Source organism: Salvelinus fontinalis, chromosome 20 (assembly GCF_029448725.1).
Source record: "Salvelinus fontinalis isolate EN_2023a chromosome 20, ASM2944872v1, whole genome shotgun sequence".
In the NCBI taxonomy this organism is placed as follows: domain Eukaryota; kingdom Metazoa; phylum Chordata; class Actinopteri; order Salmoniformes; family Salmonidae; genus Salvelinus; species Salvelinus fontinalis.
The window spans coordinates 24,508,056-24,528,613 of record NC_074684.1 but is presented as its reverse complement, the minus strand read 5'-3'; the positions used below and the strand labels follow the sequence as shown (position 1 = coordinate 24,528,613).

Below are 20,558 nucleotides of genomic sequence, written 5' to 3'. Positions count from 1 at the left end.
CCTCATTCATTGGACCTGGGTTTCTGTTCAAAGAGGAAGTAGCTAGCCTACAGTACCTCTTAAACTCTACCAAACATTCTTCCCACCGTACTGAGAGTGGTGTTCAGAGATTCTTAACCCACACACCTAAAATAAAGATCCAACCAAGAAAAACAAAAACAGTCCTGACCTATAACAAACTCTAAAAGGGGAAATCCAGAAGTTTGACAGTACTGTATGAAGACATACTACAGGCCACTAAGAATGATAGGTCACAGCTTCAGAAACACTATAAACAAACAATGTGTGCAGAGATTAGGATTCAAGGCCACTGAACAACATATTAGGGATATTCAACCAAAATGTGGATCTACTGTTTCAGACAAAGCTGCTCACTCTTGAATGCTGTTTGCAAGCTTTGGCACTTCTAAGTTCAGGTCAAGGCTTTTAACCAAATCCTGGTCAAAAGACCAAAGTGAAAACGCAGTATACAAAGATAGCTCTAAAATATGGCTATGGGATGTTTACCAACATGCAATGGCTTGGATTCTCAATAGTGCTTGCATGTCTTATTCTTTTTTTTTTAATCTGACCATAATTATTTTGAGAACAGCAAAACAAAAAATGCTGCATCCTACTGGGCACATATGTCAATTCGGAGTAGTGGGCGTGTCCAATGACATGGTTTTAGAGGCCCTCCTTTTGACCGCAGAGAATGTATTGTGCTATTTTCTGCTATTCAAAACATTTTGCCATGGCTTATGCCATGTTCTTATGCTATCTGAGTGACTCAAACGTTATATCAAAATCGATGGGGGCCCCATGCCATGACATTTATTGCATTTTAGTTTCTCCCAATCTGTCTAGTTTTTATTTTGGTGATTGTTCGTTCTCAAAGATGATCTTATTTAAAAAAAATATATATAGCTCTATCATCTTTTCTACATAGTTTATATCTGGTTTTAGTCTTTTAAGTTCACTTTGAAAACATTTTACAATCCCCCCCCCCCCCAAAAAAAAATGTTAATTTTTTTAAATAATCTTTAGTTTTGTCTTTGTGGCGGCCACGATTTAGCAGCAGCGGTAGGGGAAAACACTGCTATCTCACCACTAACTCCTACACCAGCTCCAGAGGCGGAAACCTGAAGGCCGACAGCCAGCCCAGGCCAGAGCCCTCTACACCCCCAGCGTCCCCTGGTCATGAGTTGCTGGACTCTGGGTCTGGGTTGGGGACGCCAAACTAGACAGCAACTGTCTGACAACACAGAAGTGAATGGGAAGCAGAGAGTGAGATAATGGGAAAAAAACATCCCATAGTCTTTCAATGGACTCAAATTATATGCTTTTGGTGAATATAACCATAAAAGGCATATAACCATATAAGCACTCGCTGTGCTTTATTGTGATTATTAATCAGAAGTTTAAAGTAATGTGAATTAGACATGCAGTCAGTGCATACATGGCCTCTTCAGGAACTCAAGCCAACCAAACAGGATACCAGCTTTCCCCGGTAACTGCTTATAATTACATGTCACATCTCTCTATAAAATGTCTAAAACAATCCTAACAAAAACAGCCAACTTAGATAATATGGCAATAGACGTCAATCTACGTTAAATGCATGTTATACGGTACAATACAGGTTTAGGCTTAAATCAGAGTCAGTCAAACATACAGTACCAGTCAAAAGTTTGGACACACCCACTCATTCAAGTGTTATTTATTTTTTACATTGTAGAATAATAGTGAAGACATCCAAACTATGAAATAACACATATGGAATCATGTAGTAACCCCCCCCCCCAAAAAAAGTGTTAAACAAATAAAAATATATTTTATATTTGAGATTCTTCAAAGTAGCCACCATTTGCCTTGATGACAGCGTTGCACACTCTTGGCATTCTCTCAACCAGCTTCATGAGGTAGTCACCTGAAATGCATTTCAATTAACAGGTGTGCCTTGTTAAATTAATTTGTGGAATTTCTTTCCTTCTTAATGCATTTGAGACAATCAGTTGTGTTGTGACAAGGTAGGGGTGGTATACAGAAGATAGCCCTATTTGGTAAAAGACCATATTATGGCAAGAACAACTCAAATAAGCAAAGAGAAACGACAGTCCATCATTACTTTAAGACATGAAGGTCAGTCAATGCGGAACATTTAAAAAACTTTGAAAGTTTCTTCAAGTGCAGTCGCAAAAACCATCAAGCACTATGATGAAATTCTCTCTCATGAGGACTGCCACAGAAAAGGAAGACACAGAGTTACCTCTGCTGCAGAGGATAAGTTCATTAGAGTTAACTGCACCTCAGATTGCAGCCCAAATAAATGCTTCACAGAGTTCAAGTAACAGTCACATCTCAACATCACCTGCTCAGAGGAGCTAGCGTGAATCAGGCCTTCATGGTCGAACTACTGCAAAGAAACCACTACTAAAGGACACCAATAAGAAGACACTAGCTTGGGTCAAGAAACAAGAGCAATGGACATAAAGACCGGTGGAAATCAGTCCTTTGGCTTGATGAGTCCAAATTTGAGATTTTTGGTTCCAACCGCCGTGTCTTTGTGAGACGCAGAGTAGGTGAACGGATGATCTCCGCATGTGTTGTTCCCACTGTGAAGCATGGAGAAGGAGGTGTGATGGTGTGGAGGTGTTTTACTGGTGACACGGTCAGTGATTTCTTTAGAATTCAAGACACAGTTAACCAGCATGGCTACCACAGCATTCTGCAGCGATACACCATCCCATCTGGTTTGCGCTTAGTGGGACTATCATTTGTTTTTCAACCGCACAATGACCCAAAACACACCTCCAGGCTGATTAAGCGATATTTGACCAATAAAGAGAGTGATGGAGTGCATCATCAGATGACCTGGCCTCCACAATCACCCGAACTCTACCCAATTTATATGGTTTGGGATGAGTTGGACCGCAGAGTGAAGGAAAAGCAGCCAACAATTGCTCAGCATATGTGGGAACTCCTTCAAGACTTTTGGAAAAGCCTACCTCATGAATGCTTTTAAGATAATGAGAATGCCAAGAATGTGCAAAGCTGTCATCAAGGCAAAGGATGGCTACTTTGAAGAATCTCAAATGTAAAATCTATTTTTATTTAACACTTTCTTGGTTACTACATGATTCTGTATGTGTTATGTCATAGTTTTGATGTCTTCAAATTATTCTACAATGTAGAAAATAGTAAAAATAAAGAAGTAGGTTTTTCCAAACTTTTGACTGGTACTGTATATAGTTTGCAGATTTCAATCCAGAGGCAGACTTCTTGTACAGCATACTCTTAGATCCATACCTAGTAGAAAATATGCTGAAAATTACAATATTACTTCAGACTCAAAAATAATGCACTTGGACAACATGTTCCATCTTATTTTGTCCTGGTCAGAGTTCAAACACATATTTTAAAGAAGATTGAGCAACAGTGCTGGTGTCTCAATACCAGAAAAAATCCATGGGATTGGCTCAGGCACCCATGTGAGCCGTTTGTTCCACTTAAAGAGCTGTGGAAGGCATAGTTAGACTGAAAGGCACTAGTCATTAAGGCTCTCCTTTGTGTTTTGTACTGCCTCAATGAACATAATTGACTTCCAACAATCCCCTCCCATTACCTGGTCCTCAAGGAGAGCCTAAAATTGGAACCAAATCTGATTTGGAACATTCTCAAGACTTTAGCGTGAAAAATAAAACATTCAGCGCTTTTGGCCTTAATCCCCCCCTTTCTCTGATTACCAGCTCGTCAGTAATTTTTTAATGTAAGTATTTTCATCTTAAAATGACAACAACAAAGTCAGGAGGGGTGCATTTTGGATTTCTGGTTCCTATTTGAAACACAACCTCAGCCTCCTCAGGTTGGTCAGTTCTGCTTTTGACTGTGATTTCTAGATGTTTTTCTTTTGGGTCCCTGTAATTGCACCCTTACTTAGCTTGGAGGGCCAACATCAATCCTTCCATTCATAAAGCTGCAACTGCCTCTTAGTGGCATATTGGGTTTATTAAAATGTTATATCTGTATCCCAGTCACTTCCCAGCTAAAACAAGCTATCTTTAGACTCCCACTTTCTACTCCTTTAACTGGCATAGTTACATCATCAACCTGCAATTATTTTCTCCTTTCTCTCAGGCAGTGTGGCATCCTCAAATCACTGGGACCAAACAGAGGAGAGAGATTCTAAACACAGACAAACGTGTCTGTCTCACCCAGCCTATGCCTTCCCAGCAATCTAAAACAGAAGCAACCACCACCACAATGATTCAAATAACCCAGGCAGCAAAGACAAGCCCAGGGATGATCATTTTATGACAGTTATGATGGCAAGGTCTGTACTGCAATTATGATGGAAAAAATTATTGGGCAAAATAATACATTTCATAAATCTAACACAGAGTGCTGTAAATCATTGGGCTTTGTAAGAATAAAATATATATTTATCTGTATCTGTCAATTATAGGATTTAAACATCCCAAATTACTTATTTGTAGTCCTAGTCACCAGTCCAACTTTACCCATGAGAATAAATAAGACTACAAATAGCAGTTGCTGTTTTGACAGGGTATTTTGCACACCAGTCGCATGAAACCATGGCGAATGCAAAAGGCTTATTTTAATTGTGTATATATATATATATATATATTCAGCTTTCAATTAGATTCAAGACATCTGCCTAGTGCTTACTAATTTGAGAAACATAGGAGTGTACATTTGATCTCTACAGTGTGCCTGTATCTTGTACTAAGATAAATGGGATAAACGACTGCCCCAGAATTCCAGTCATCAGCATACTAATTAAACCCAATGAAAGTGAATTAGTCACATCTGGAGAGAAGCATTACTGTTCAACAGTAGCATTACAAAGGTTACGTCAGAACCTTTCATAGACTCTCCTACCATTCTAATAGAGTAGCAAGAATGCCACCACATCATGAAGTGGTTCAGGAGTGATGTGACAAAGGCTTACTGTAAAAACGCCAACGTTTGTGCATTTCTTAACAGGCCCCATTGTCATGATGCAACACTCTGATGACTAATACAATAGAGTCGTCTTGAAGGTGTTTAACTTCTATCCTGCACAAAAACTGTCTGTATGACAATCCGGACACACCAAAAATAATCATAGACGCAAATCAAAAACAAACATGTTGCCACTGTGGGGTCCACGTAGCTTTCATGGTGAAAGTGTGATGAGGGACTGGGACGAGGGACTGGGACGAGGGACTGGGACGAGGGACTGGGACGAGGGACTGGGATGTAAAGTTAAGTGTTGACTCCACCCCCTGTGACTCTGTCATTTAAATAAAGGGGGTTTACCAAGGATGCCCGGTGGCTCGACTGGCTTTCTTCTGCGGGCTGTAAACTAAGAGTTGAAAATGTCAAAAAAGCACAGTTTAGGTTTTCTGAAACCTAAACACATCCTAGAGTCCATTTCAGTCGTAACTACAGTAAAACTTGAGCTGGCATGGATTAACAGGTGCAAAACAGCTCAAAGAAGAACAAAGATAAATACTGCAGATAAGGAGACAACCACAGTCAGCTAACCTTGTGGGGACACACACTTCAGTCCCCTTCAAAATCCTATTTTCCCTAACCCCTGAACCTAAACCGTACTCTTACCCTAACCCAAAAACATAACCTTAACCCTAAAACTAACCCTAGCTCCTAACCATAAATTTGATTCTAACCCTAATTCCAACCTTAACCCTAAACCCCCTAGAAATAGCATTTGACCTTGTGGGGACCAACAAATTGTCCCGAGTTGGTCAAATTTTAGTTTGTTTACTATTCTTGTGGGGACTTCTGGTCCACACAAGAATAGTTAAACACGTCCACACACACACACACTAGTAGCAATGTGAGGCAGAGCTTCTTTATACAAAATGTAAAGCTGCTACCTGACCAAATTCACATAGAAGTGTGAGTTATAGATCTGCCATTCTCATTGAAAGCAAGTCTAAGAAACTGTTCTATTTCTATGTTTCCAGTTCTTAAGTTTTGTTTTTGTTTAATTTACTTCCAGTTTTGTACACCTGCTTCAAACAGCTGAAAATACAATGTTTTTGGTTTCATGAAAATATATTTCACAGCGGTTTAGATGGTACAATGATTCTGCTTGTTTTGTGATATAAACTGAAATTAGGCGAACAATTAGAATTTTAGAAATCAGGAAATGGCTGATCGATTTGTGCATATTGCACCTTTAAGTATATTTGTCCAATGCATATGACTGTCCCACATGACATTGTGTGTAATACGAATGTTACTATTTAGCCCGTGGTGACATCACAAAACACAGTTGAGACTGTTGGGAAAACCAAAGGTAGGTACTGCACATAAGAGTACTGCACATAATCAAATCAGTTAACAAGATAGGAAAAAGAAAATTACACAAATAAGACCATGGTTGACCTTCGCTGACACCCGACCACAAGAGGTCTGAAGACAGAAACTCAACTCTGCCCTCTGATGTACCCACCTTACACTGCGGCTCAGTGGAGGCATAGTACCGCTGTATGCACTCTACACCACACACAGTTAAAACAATTTAGCTCTCCAGTGAATAAAATAGCATGGCTATAAATGTAACTAATGTTTACCAGAGTTCACTAAGCTGACATACCGTATTGATTTTGTTACCACAATTCATACACTATCTGACATTAAAATCCTGCAAGGGAGCAATATATTAATATTTGTTTGCGTGCACAAGGCAGAAACTACACTGTTGCCTGGAAATTCCTGCCATAAGGACTCAATGGTCTTGGCCATTCACGTTGTTATTTACCCTGACAGAGGGACTGCATGGGGTAACCTTGGAAAAAGCTCAAGTATAGATGTTTTTCCTGGTTAAAATGCTCACTCACTTTGTCAATAAAATTATTTTGTAAACATGTAATGTACTAAAGCCATTCCCCAGCACCTGTTTCTGAGCAGCCGAAAATACGCATCAATGGGTAAAAGAGGGGAACACTTATGTAATTATTAGAATTCATCAAAAACACAGCAATTAAGATGTCAAAGACATCCCAGAAAAAAGTTATACCCATATAGCTCTGTATATGACTTGAACTTACAACCACATATACCCTCAAAAATATCAAAATGTCTCCTACACCGAGCTAAATCTCTTTCCATTCCGCTCCATTGAGAATGGGGTAAGGGAGGGGAGGGAGGGAGGGAGCTGTGGAGTTTTTAAATGCTATGAGAGGACTATCATCCTGAAGTGACATGCCTTCTCTCTCTGAAGACATGGCACCCTTCATTAAAGCTGACATCACAACGGGGTGGGACGCCTATACTAGGTCGATTGTGGGTGATGTTAGAGACAGATTTGGTATAAATACCCCGAGCCCAGTGGCCTGGGTAGCAGCAGCCAGCTCAGACTTAACCTCCAGACTTAAGGACTATACAGCAACTTGCCGGGACAGCAGCCTCCCGACCCCCACTGATCTTTTGGAGCCTAAGTCTTCTCTGCTGGTAGGTGTACCCTGCCTGCTCTCTCTGGTCTGCTCTCTGGGTGTATGTGTGTGTGACTCTTGTGTGGCCCTCTGTTTCTGGTGCTGTGAGGTGTACATTGTGCATGGGGCCATGGAGGAGGATGTTGGGGTCTTGGGGGAGTCTGTTGGGTGCATGGTTGAGGATCAGGTGTAAGTAGAGGGTACTGGGGGTGTCTAGCTTCAAGTGTTCCTCGTAGCATGGGTCTTAATCATCATTGTGATGAGATGGTTCACTTGACGGTGGGGAAGGGACGAACCATACATGACAGACTGAATCTGAGGTAGCTCTGGAAATCTGACTGAAGATTGAGGGTCCGCAATGTTCCCTACTGTGCTAGCTTCTTGTAATTCTGACTCAGAAATGTTAGGTGGCTGTTGTGCAGGCCCTGCTATAGAATGGTACTGTGTGTCTCGCCACTGTCTCTATGTTGAAGACCATTGACATTTCAACAAACTGATAGAATGTCTGAAAAGATTCTGATGTTCTACATTTCTTTCATGCAGGTTTAACGTCACAAGATGGACCTCAGGGTGACAAGCGTTCTCCTCCTCCTGGTGGCCTTGGCCGTGGCAACACCAGAGAGATATTACCATGTACAGAAAGTAGCCAAGCAGCAGTATCCTACCAAGAGCCATGTCCAAAGTAAGTCTCAACATCTTCATGTCTATCAGCATGTTATTGTTGTAAAAAAGATTTTGTACATCAGCTTTGCAGTACATTCTCTTGGTGGAAGGCTTATGGAAGGTTTCATTCCAATTCTAGAATGTACTAGAGGTTTGTCAGTAGGACCAGGAGTTTTTCTTCACCACCTGACTAGGAAAAACTCTTGTCCAGAGAATAAAAGTGTCAACCTGAAAGATGCGTGACTGTTTTGAATTCCTTGGAGTTCTAACAGATGGGACTTGAACTACAGAATAGTGACAGGTATATGTAATATGGACAAATAAGCATGGTTTGTTCAAATAGTAACTTTTTAAAACATATAATTAGCCAACTTGATTAATGTTATTTAGCCAATTAATTACTTTAAAATTGCAGAATATCCAGCATTACTTTAATTTACATAAAACAATACATCACTGTGGAATTCAACAGTTTCTAGTAAAACATTCTACATAGAACATGTAATCTTATGAAACAGATTTGATAGCACATTATCCTTAACAAGGGAACCAGTAACAGATGTATTGATGGGACCTGAGGCAATGTCTCAGTCAAAATTGTTGAGGGTTTTCACCTGACCATAGTTGTGGTGGCAATAGGAAACCATGGGCCCATGCATCCTTCCACGCTCCCAAGACATGACACACTCGTTCATCAACAGAAAGTGGATAATAAACAGTAGTTAGGATAACAGCTATTCTCCTGGCTGCAACGGTGCTGACAGTCAGACCACAGAGGTTCTGTAGAAGTGAGAGCCAGGGGCAATTATCACTTCTGTATGCCTCGTTAAAACACCAACATGCACCAGCTGCCACATAACACTGCTTCCAAGATATCTCACTCTTGACAAATATTGAAATATCCTGCTAAATATCCTACTATCTTCTCTTCAGGAGAAAGCTCAGAAGACAGCGGGGAAAGTAGAGAGGGTAAGACAGTGGGGCTTGACAAAATGGAAGAGATCAGACCATTCTGTCAAGAATATGGTCCGGAGTCAAGTGTTTCCGCTCAACCAGACTCCGGCACTCAGTAGCTTTGTTGAAGATGTTTTGATGCAGTTTTTATGGCCGGTGGCCTCTGACATATAAATAGAATACTTTTCCACAAGTCAACAATGAAAACAGATGTTACCACATTGCACTCCCAAACAAACCACTTTGTAGTGTGCTTAAATTGTCTCAAGACTTCTCAAAACAAACACCCTAAAGTAGAGTAGACAAAATTGCATATAATCTCAAATATGCATCCTCAGATTGTATAACGTTACAATGTGAGAGCCATGGCATAGCCTACATATAGAAATATATAGGGTTTGACGCTGACAATAGACACATGATCAAGGCCTAAACCATTCAGACTAGACAAGTCAAGGTTCAACAGCTGGCTATGCCACTGTGCTGACCGTGGTCAGTACCATCACCTCCCAGTTTCTGAGGTATGACTTGGCTGCCAAAGTGTCCAGTTCTGACACATTCTGCTCTTCTGGGGTTTCAAACCTACTCCTCAGTGGCTTTCAAATTACAGCCCTGTCTCGCCATTTTGTTCTCAAAGTGCTATTCCAAAGCAGGAAAAGGCAAACACATTTTTCAACAAATCGTACATCCAATCCAATTTGTTCACTATAGCCAAATGTTCCCCACTGATTTTGTATCTGTACTTTACACCATGGCAATACAACACCACACATTACTTGAGGACAGTGTTGGGGAATAGTGAACTACATGTAATTTAATTAAATTTAGCAGTAGCTTGGAGGTAGTTTAACTACATTCAAATCTTGGTAGTGTTTTCGGTAGTTAATTACTTTTGGGCATACAAACAACATGGATTCAGGAAATTGTTGAGGTATTGTGGGCTAACCTCTCAAAGACGGGGATAAAAGTATCCTGTCAGCATTTCAGGACTTCGACCAGATGCCACACATTTAAACAACCATTATATCCCAATATGGCCTGCATTGTACCCTAATATGACCTACCCTGTACTGCCTCACAAATTCCACACTAACAAAGAGGAGGAAAGGGTTCAAGGTGAAGCACATTCATCAACAACTGGAGGACCACTAACCATACCATGCACTACAGACAACTTGGGAAATTAAAGGGTTCAACATAGTATGGGAAAATTAAACTTAAATAACTGGTTACAGTAGTCTAATATAGTCTCAACATGCTGTGCATTGTACACCAGTGTTTATGTGACCATCTCCTCAGACCACTGGTGCTGTCAAGATGACCCTAGGAAAAGCAGTCAGTTCCCACAACCTCCCTCCATAAATCACAGAGCCTACTCTGTTGTTTAAATCGCATTGTGGCGTTTCAGAGGGGAATACCAAAGCAAAGAACTCAAGGACAAAAGAACCAATTGACCTGCAAGTGGTCAAAGAGGGAGAAATGGACTTGACTTAACAATGATACATTACATGATCAAAGGTATGTGGACACCTGCTAGTCGAACATCTCATTCCAAAATCATGGGCATTAATATGGAATTGGTCCCACCTTTGCTGCCTACCAGCCTCCACTCTTCTGGGAAGGCTTTCCACTAGATGTTGGAACATTGCTGCGGGGACTTGCTTTCATTCAGCCACAAGAGCATTAGTGAGGTTGGGCGATTAGGCCTGGCTCGCAGTCGGCGTTCCAATTCAATCCAAAGGTGTTTGATGGGTTTGAGGTCAAGGCTTTGTGCAGGCCAGTCAAGTTTTTCCACACCGATCTCGACAAACCATTTCTGTATGGACCTCTCTTTGTGCACGGGGGCATTGTCATGCTGAAACAGGAAAGGGCCTTCCCCAAACTGTTGCCACAAAGTTAGAAGTACAGACTCGTCTAGAATGTCATTGTATGCTGTAGCGTTAAGATTTCCTAAGGGGCCTAGCCTGAACCATGAAAAACAACCCCAGACCATTATTCCTCCTCCACCAAACCTTACAGTTGGCACAATGCAATGGGGCAGGTAGTGTTCACCTGGCATCTGCCAAACCCAGATTCGTCCGTCGGACTGTCAGATGATGAAATGTGATTTATCACTAGAAAGAACGTGTTTCCATTGCTCCATAGTCCAATGGCGGCAAGCTTTACACCACTCCAGCCATCACTTGTTATTGCGCATGGTGATCATAGGCTTGTGTGAGGCTGCTTGGCCATGGAAACCCATTTCATGAAGCTCCTGACAAATAGTTATTGTGCTGACCTTGCTTCCAGAGGAAGTTTGCAACCGAGGACAGACGATTTTTACCCGCTACGTACTTCAGCACTCTGCGGTCCCATTCTGTGAGCTTGTGTGGCCTACCACTTCGCAGCTGAGACGTTGTTGCTCCTAGATGTTTCCACGTCACAATAACAGCACTTACAGTTGACGAGGGAAGCTTAAGCAGGGCAGAAATTTTACTAAATTTGTTGGAAAGGTGGCATTCTACAGTATGACGGTGCCATGTTGAAAGTCACTGAGCTCTTCAGTACGGGCCATTCTACTACCAATGTTTGTCTATGGAGATCGCATGGCTGTGTGCTTGATTTTATGCACCTGTCAGCAACAGGTGTGGCTGAAATAGCCAAATCCACTAATTTTAAGAGATGTCCACATACTTTTGACCATGTACTGTATATAAAGCAATGACAAGCAGAGGCAAAATGTTACATTTTCAAGCCTAAATTGAAGAGATTATAATTTCATACTTTGCTTTATGACTTCTATTTTGCACAGGATGGACATCTGAGAGATGGTAGTTTAATCCGATCAGGGAAACCCCTCTGCCACTACATGTTTGCAACAGGACTCAATAGCAAAAAACAACCATGACTGGTGCATGATGTTCCTCAAAACCAATACAATTAGGGCACAGATATCAGTCATCAGCTTTCTAAAACATCTAATATCCATTTGGGGCCTCACTGAGAATACATCAACATATAAAATGAAACAGAAAAATAATTCAGATGCATTAAGAATAAAAAAGTGGACTCAACTCTTCAATTGAGAATACTCTGATAGCAGACAATGGACTAAGTGTCTAAGTTCAATTTGACTGAAATCTAATGAACTCTGGCAAACTTATTGAGATGAAGAAAAAAAAAAAAATAGATCCTGAATCTAAACCAATTACAGTTGACTGTAGTTGTTACCTGCATCTTAAAGCCACAATATGTAACTTTTTGGGCGACCTGACCAAATTCACATAATTTGAGTTATAGATCATTCTCATTTATGTCAAGTCTAAGAAGCGGTAGATGTGTGTGTGGTAGATGTGTGTGTGTGCTATATCTATGCTTCTCTTTCGGTTTGGTACATCAGCTTCAAACAGCTGAAAACACAGTATTTTGGGATATTGAAAATATATTTCACAGAGGTTTAGATGGTACAACTGAAATTAGGCGAACTATTAGAATTGAAGAGCGATTTCTGATTATTGCACCTTTAAGTAATTATACTTATCCATTTACCCAGCTGTTGCAGGGGAGCCAGGTATTCCAGGATCCCCTGGTGAGCCAGGACCTATGGGCCCCCCTGGGCCTCCCGGCAAGAGTGGCATGGGACATCCCGGACCAAGGGGCCCAGCCGGGACCCCCGGACCTGCTGGCTACTCTGCAGCTGGCAAGGCTGGCAAGCCAGGTGGTCCAGGGAAACCAGGTAGTAATGGCATGCCTGGTGAGAAGGGCCATACTGGTGCAACTGGCGCCATGGGTCCAAGAGGATCTCCCGGTTCCCCTGGAAGCCCAGGACCTGCTGGACAATCTTCTGTTGGCAAACCAGGCCCACACGGTCTGCCCGGCGGCATGGGGCCAAGGGGTGAGTCCGGACTTAAAGGACATCCAGGTATCCCTGGTCTGCCAGGACAAAAGGGAGAGAAGGGAGTTGGTATTCATGGGGCACCAGGTGCAAATGGTGCAGTGGGACCAATGGGACCATCTGGTATGCCAGGTCAACCTGGAGTTGGTAAGTCTGGTGCCACTGGATACCCCGGGGAGCCTGGAAAGTCAGGTACTCCAGGTAGGGATGGAGCTCCAGGAGCCATGGGTATGCCAGGGCCAAAGGGCCACAATGGAAACCCTGGGGCAGGATCACCAGGAAAGCCAGGTGAGAATGGCAGTCCAGGTATGTCTGGAAATATGGGACCTAAAGGTCCCCAGGGACATGCTGGACAACCAGGTGAACCTGGCATGCCAGGAGTTGGTAAACCAGGAGCTAATGGCATGCCAGGAGACAGAGGATCACCAGGTACATCAGGAACCACTGGTCAAAAAGGAGAGCCAGGGCCAACAGGTTACACTGGGGCAACAGGTGCTACTGGGCTTACGGGTCCAGCTGGTCCCCAGGGTGCTAGAGGATTCCAGGGAGAGACAGGTATTCAGGGACTTAAAGGTGATGTCGGCATGGTGGGAGCTCCTGGGGCAAAGGGAACCAAGGGAGATCAGGGACATCAAGGTTATGCAGGGAAGTCAGGTATCCCCGGGGCAGCAGGACCTCCTGGTGCAACAGGTGCTACAGGACATCAGGGTAATAAGGGAGGTCAGGGCCATACTGGCGCTCCAGGTACTCCAGGTGCAAATGGGCTTCCAGGAGCAAAGGGACACACAGGCACACCTGGAGGACCTGGGAAACCAGGCGAGAACGGTATCTCAGGGGAAAGAGGACCAGTGGGGCCTTCAGGTCCAGCAGGTCAACCAGGTCTTAAGGGTCACCCAGGTCTTCCCGGTACACCCGGCCCAGCTGGCCAGATGGCGAAGGGAGTTTCTGGTCCCATGGGTCCACCTGGAGCTCCTGGTTCCAGAGGTCACGATGGTAACCCAGGTGCTATGGGACCTCCTGGCCAACCTGGTCCCCCTGGTGAGATGGTCTACCATCATGAGAAGAGCATGCCCATAAAGTCCCATGAGATTATGATGCCTCATGAGATGATGAAGGCCCCTATGTCTGCCTTCAGCGCTGTTCTGACTAGGGCTTACCCTTCAGCAGGATCACCTATTCAGTTCAACCAGATTATTTACAATGGTGAGCAGCACTACGATTCCCAGACTGGCATCTTCTCCTGCCAGGTACCAGGTCTCTATTATTTCTCCTACCATATGCATGTTAATGGTGCTAATGCATTGGTGGCACTGTACAAAAATGGTGAGCCAATCATGTTCTCATACGATGAGTACAATAAGGGCTTCTTGGATCAGTTGTCTGGCAGCACTGTCCTTATGCTGAATGCCCATGACCAAGTCTACATTCAGGTCCCTGATGAGGAGACCAATGGTGTCTTCGCTGCCGACAATGTTCACTGCTCTTTCTCTGGGTTCCTGATTGCTTCAACGTGATACAGACACGAATAAAACCTTGAAACCTTAAAGAACCGATCAGTTTACAACTTCCATTGAAATTTGGTTGTCATTGTAGAATAAAAAATGTAATTGTAGAATAAAAAATGTATGTAATATTCTACAAGTTAATTTGTCTTTCAAAAGGCTAAAAAAGCAAGAGCAGCAATTTTCTGAAGTATTCCATTGAGATGGGCATTCAGTTCATGGAGGCATTAAAATAAATTCAGGGGAAGAATATAATTTAGGAATTAAATGTTTTTTTAATCACTATTCCCTTTCCCAGTATTTAGCAAACAAAGATTAAAAAGTTTGAAAATACACAAAATGGTGCTCTTTGACTGCCTGTAACATTTACAGCAGATTTTTTGTTTTCAAAGTGTTTAATAAATGTCTTGTAATATACATGCAAAGGAAATCATGTTTTTTTTTTTTTGCAATGCTGTAACAAACCTTTGACAAACCAGCAGTGTATTATTGTTACACGCATTATGAAAAAAAGTCATTCAAATATGTACTATGTCAACAACAACTTTATGCCTGAGGATGCATTATGCTATGTTTAACTTACTGACTAAAGTAAAGAATAAAGTCGAAGTTCTGAAACTGATGCTTTTCTCTTGTTTTTTTGTGACAGTACGGTAGGAAATTTAAAATATTGTTTGATTTTGAGCCCACTGATATGGCCAATTAAATGAGTGATTCTAATATGGTGCACTGGTTCAACAACGGAAAGTGATTGATTCTAAAATAAGTGATCAACCTACCTTTAAATGCTGATGTGTTGTAATTGTGATCGATAGCAGCGACCATGTCTTTCCAAAAGTCTGAATTCACCTCATTACCACGCTGTTGACCAAAACAAAATAATGTTATTGAAATTAAGTGCTTTAAATGTTGTTTTTATGTTTTATTTAAACAAATGTGTAAACATTAACTATCATAATGAAGATTGATTTTAATAGATGTTACCTTGCGCAACATATTCACAACTCTTCCACAGAGAAGAGCCCCAGGTAGATCGAAATAGTTGTCATAAAAATAGTACTTTGCTGCGGAGAATAAAACAGAATATATTTATTATGAGAAACAATCCAATCATTCACCACTCTGTACATTGGAAATAAAGTGAGAAGAAAAAAGTCCATGTTTTCAGGAGATTGCATTATCATGAAAATTCAACTGCACAACAACAAAAAAAGCACTAACAAAAAGCGAGGGGAGGGGTCACACAGATTCAAGATATAAGACTTACTAGATCTGGTAAATGTGGTATTGAGGCTATTGAAGTGCTTCCATTCCCTTTTTGGACCGTAATGTTTAATGATCTCTTCTGTTCTGAGGTTATTGGTCCCATGGGTTGCTCTGATGAAAACAAACAGGTTTAAAGTCAGGCATTTTATTTATTTTGGGTGGAAAGAGGAGTAACAAAAAGACATGCGTGCCCAAATACTGTACATTTATACTGTACCAACACTTCAAAACAGGCATTTTTCCTATCAATATAAACAGAAACCAATATCAAGGCATGCATTTAACCGTATCATTAACTGTAATCCTACCGTAAGACAGTTCCATCTTCCGCCAATTTAACCAAGTTTCCATCCTCAAGGTCTACCACTAAGCCCTTGAAACTGGACATACAGAATACACATTTCATAGTGGTCATTGGCAAAGAAAACACATGTTGATCCATGTCCTATGCTAGGCAATAACAATAAGAAGCTGTGAGCATTATTCAGCATCTTCCTTTTTGCTTAAAAAGTGCCCTTTATCCAACCTGAAAATGGGGTAGTCTGAATTTACAAGGGCACACCACGGTCATTACTCATTACAGCATAGAGAGGAAGGGATGATTGTATTCAGTCATTCGGCTGCTGCTAGTGACTCACCAGAAATCCCAGGTAGCAGGGGTCAGTGTGAGCAGGTCCTTGTCATAGTCTTTATGCTCCACCAAATACCTGCTAAAGCTCTCATAGATCAGCTGCAGAGGCACAAAAGGGTCACTGTTATAATGTGGGGTGAACATTCAGTGACACTGAACATGTATTACTGTACAATATATATACACTGTACTGACAGCTACCACGATGGAGCTGCCTCGTATGCATTAAACCTATTTGTAAAATCATGGCTTCAATTTCATTTACGTTCCACACAAAGAATACCATTGGTTTTCTGCAGCTGGCAGTCAGATGTCACAGACACAGCTGTGACTCATACCAGACACCTTAAGGGCCTGCTGGCTAATCTATTGTTGCTAACATATTGCTTATACATGTCATGTTAGCTATTTCATGTTGCAAAAGAGAAAGAATCCCCTGCACTACAACAATATCGTTTTAGGTTTTGGCGCGTGCAATACGTCTGCAACGTTTAGCATATGAACACCATGTAGGAAGTATTTTATATTCCATTCGTTTAGTAATACATTACGAGTAGTAGCTATTGATGACATGCAGCGAACCGTGAATGTCTGACTTGACACTGCGAGTTGGAAAGGATGGTGATGTTGCATGCCATCGCTAGGCTACTTGGTAGCAATAGCCGGCTACATTGTTACTGTATAGTACTGTTAGAAATGCGAAAAACAACACGCAACGTTAACGTTAGCTTTAGCTCGTGAACTACAAATAAACTCACCCTGGAGGTCTCTTTCAAATGGTACCGACAGAGAGTGTGGTCCAAATCAAAACCAATGACATCACAATCTGAAAGGGAAAAATATTCGCTCATTTTAACGAAAATGCTGGAAAACAAGGATGTTTCCCTGTACACACAAACGTGCACTCCTGCACACTACTGTCAATCAATGGGCTCGTTTGCGTGGTTAGGCGGAAGCAACCGACTGCAGAGGAAAGCCGATGAGTAACGCTTCAAACACACCGACAGGAGTTTTGCGTTTTGGACATCAGAAGTGCTTTAATTTCCAATGGAACGCTTTGTTTGCCTTGCAGCGTTGCGTTGCAGTGTGTTCTGTGTGGTGCATACGTTCGATAAATCGAATGTATGTATCAAATTGTATGCGTAGACTTGACAGAAAGTAGCAAAATGTGAATGTTGAATTTTTGTTGCACACATATCCAGTAAAATAAATGTAGGATTACATAATAAAAAACAGTTTGATTGCGTAATTTCTTTACATATTTTATTCATTTATTTGCTAAGCAGCATACATATTATTTATTCGAAGACATCCAAAAATGGATTGTGAGAGCCTATAATATAATTTCCTTCCAAAATGCATAGTTTCGGAGCGAAATGCAATAATAAATAGTCAAGATAGCGGAGAGTAGGCTCTTTCAACAATGAGACCAACGTTGAGGAAGATGGTTTTGATCGCCCTGTTGGGCTGGGACCAGCCCCGCTGAAAGCGCAGGTCTGTGTGGGGAGTTCCACCGTCTCATTCAAGAGCTTCGACTATTTCGAGGTTACTTTCGTCTGGACCGAAGCCAGTTCGATCACCTGCTCCCGATGGTTGGAGCTGTTATAATAGAGGTAGAACCATTTGGGGAAAAGGTTATACATGGAACCGAATAGGGTTCTACTTGGAACCAAAAAGGGTACTACCTGGAACCAAAAGGGTTCTTCAAAGGGTTCTCCTATGGATACAGCCGGAGAACCCTTTTAGGTTCTAGATAGCACCTTTTTTTCTAAAAGTAGAGTTGGCCTGGGCTACAGTTTATTGATATAGTCATAGACTGAATTGTACTGTTTCAAGGCATTGTTAATAATGACGGTTGATGAGTATTACAATATAATTAGTAGAGCATAATAAACTGTAATGAGGTAGGTATATGAGTAGATGGAATATCAAGTTACACACAATATTGATAATTGTTTTGAATTATATTTCAGATTCTTGGCGACAGGGGACTCCTACAGGACCATCAGATTCAGCTTCGGAGTTGGATGGTCCACGGTGGCAGGCATTGTCCCCCCTGTGGCACAAGCCATTTGGGACTGTCTTGTGAATACATGCCTGTCCCCAAGGAGGAAAACTGGAGGGCCATTGTTGCCGAGTTCCTGGAGAGGTGGAATTTCCACAACTGTCTTGGCTCCATTGCTGGGAAACATGTAGTAATCCAGGCTCCACCGTGATCGGTTTCGCAATGGTACATATTGCGGGCGGCAGGTAGCCTAGTGGTTAGAGCTTTGGGCCAGTAACCAAAAGGTTGCTAGATTGAATCCCCGAGCTGATAAGGTAAAAATCTGTCTTCTGCCCCTGAACAAGGCAGTTAACCCACTGTTCCTAGGCCGTCATTGTAAATAAGAATTTGTTCATAACTGACTTGCCTAGTTAAATTACAAAAAAATAAATATTCAGTTGTGCTGTTGTAGATTTATTTTTTATATTATTTGACCTTTTTTTAACCAGGTAAGCCAGTTGAGAACAAGTTCTCATTTACAACTGCGACCTGGTCAAGATAAAGCAAAATCAGTGCGACAAAAACAACAACACAATAGAAAAATATATGTAAAGTGTGTGAAATGTAGAAGAGTAGGGAGGTAAGGAAATAGATAGGCCATAGAGTTGAAATAATTACAATTTAGCATTAACACTGAAGTGATAGATGATGATGTGCAAGTAGAGATACTGGGGTGAAAAAGAGCAAGAGGGTAAGTAATAATATAGGGATGAGGTAGTTGGGTGTGCTATTTACAGATTGGCTGTGTACAGGTACAGTGATCGGTAAGCTGCTCTGACAGCTGATGCTTAAAGATAGAGAGGGAGATATAAGACTCCAGCTTCAGTGATTTTTTGCAATTCATTCCAGTCATTGACAGCAGAGAACTGGAAGGAAAGGCGGCCAAAGGAAGTGTTGGCTTTGGAGATGACCAGTGAAATATACCTGCTTGTGCACATGCTACGAGTGGGTGCTGCTATGGTGACCAGTGAGCTGAGATAAGACGGGGCTTTACCTAGCAAAGATTTATAGATGACCTGGAGCCAGTGGGTTTGGCGACGAATATGTAGTGAGGGCCAGCCAACGAGAGCATACAGGTCGCAGTGGTATATGGGGCTTTGGTGACAAAATGGATGGCACTGTGATAGACTACATCCAGTTTGCTGAGTAGAGTGTTGGAGGCTATTTTGTAAATGACGTCGCCGAAGTTAAGGATCGGTAGGATAGTCAGTTTTACGAGGATATGTTTGGGAGCATGAGTGAAGGAGGCTTTGTTGCAAAATAGGAAACCAATTCTAGATTTAACTTTGGATTGGAGATGCTTAATGCGAGTCTGGAAGGAGAGTTTACAGTCTAACCAGACACCTAGGTATTTGTAGTTGTCCATGTACTCTAAGTCAGAACCGTCCAGAGTAGTGATGCTAGTCGGGCGGGAGGATGCAGGCAGCCATCGGTTGAAGAGCATGCACTTAGTTTTACTTGCATTTAAAAGCAGTTGGAGGCCACGGAAGGAGTGTTGTATGGCGTTGAAGCTCGTTTGGAGGTTTGTTAGCACAGTGTCCAAAGAAGGGCCAGATGTATACAGAATGGTGTCGTCTGCGTAGAGGTGGATCAGATAATCAACAGCAGCAAGAGCAACATCATTGATATATACAGAGAAAAGAGTCGGCCCGAGAATTGAACCCTGTGGCACCCCCATAGAGACTGCCAGAGGTCCGGACAACACGCCCACGATTTGACACACTGAACTGTATCTGAGAAGTAGTTGGTGAACCAGGCGAGGCAGTCATTTGAGACGCCAAGGCTATTGAGTCTGCCGATAAGAATGCGGTGATTGACAGAGTCGAAAGCCTTGGCCAGGTCGATGAAGACGGCTGCACAGTACTGTCTTTTATCGATGGCGGTTATGATATTGTTTAGGACCTTGAGTTTGGCTGAGGTGCACCCTTGACTAGCTCGGAAACCAGATTGCATAGTGGAGAAGGTACGATGGGATTCGAAATGGACGGAGATCTGTTTGTTAACTTGGCTTTCAAATATTTTATAAAGGCAGTGCAGGATGGATATAGGTCTATAACAGTGGGTCCAGAGTGTCTCCCCCTTTGAAATAAGACAATAATCAATAACCAAAACAGCAGTAGACAAGGCACATTGACATTAGAGAGAGGCATGTGTAGCCGAGTGATCATAGGATCCAGTG

At 42.0% G+C, this 20,558-nt stretch overlaps 2 protein-coding genes across 2 annotated transcripts in view; one reads left to right on the top strand and one right to left on the bottom strand.

Moving 5' to 3' along the window:
- LOC129817562 (5'-nucleotidase domain-containing protein 1-like) overlaps positions 1 to 17,431 on the bottom strand; it is a 96,912-nt gene extending 79,481 nt beyond the window's left edge. Inside the window, exons 1-6 of the mRNA XM_055872942.1 lie at positions 17,094 to 17,431; positions 16,343 to 16,434; positions 16,013 to 16,084; positions 15,706 to 15,815; positions 15,423 to 15,502; positions 15,218 to 15,299 (exon numbers count right to left, since the gene is read on the bottom strand). Of these exons, the coding sequence (XP_055728917.1) occupies positions 15,218 to 15,299; positions 15,423 to 15,502; positions 15,706 to 15,815; positions 16,013 to 16,084; positions 16,343 to 16,434; positions 17,094 to 17,186 (529 nt within the window). The 5' untranslated portion in view covers positions 17,187 to 17,431. The remainder of the gene's footprint in view (positions 1 to 15,217; positions 15,300 to 15,422; positions 15,503 to 15,705; positions 15,816 to 16,012; positions 16,085 to 16,342; positions 16,435 to 17,093) is intronic.
- On the top strand, positions 7,342 to 15,060 carry LOC129817561 (collagen alpha-1(X) chain-like). The gene is made up of 3 exons (XM_055872941.1): positions 7,342 to 7,464; positions 7,989 to 8,127; positions 12,595 to 15,060. The coding sequence occupies exons 2-3, from the start codon at positions 8,004 to 8,006 to the stop codon at positions 14,448 to 14,450; spliced, it is 1,980 nt and encodes a 659-aa protein (XP_055728916.1). The 5' UTR covers positions 7,342 to 7,464; positions 7,989 to 8,003; the 3' UTR covers positions 14,451 to 15,060.
- Positions 17,432 to 20,558: the final 3,127 nt, after the last annotated feature.

Excerpts from the sequence above, each read along its gene's own strand:
- LOC129817561 (XM_055872941.1), top strand. The coding sequence starts at position 8,004 with ATGGACCTCAGGGTGACAAGCGTTCTCCTCCTCCTGGTGGCCTTGGCC. Across the intron at positions 8,128-12,594 it reads TACCAAGAGCCATGTCCAAA|CTGTTGCAGGGGAGCCAGGT; the intron begins GTAAGTCTCAAC and ends CCATTTACCCAG.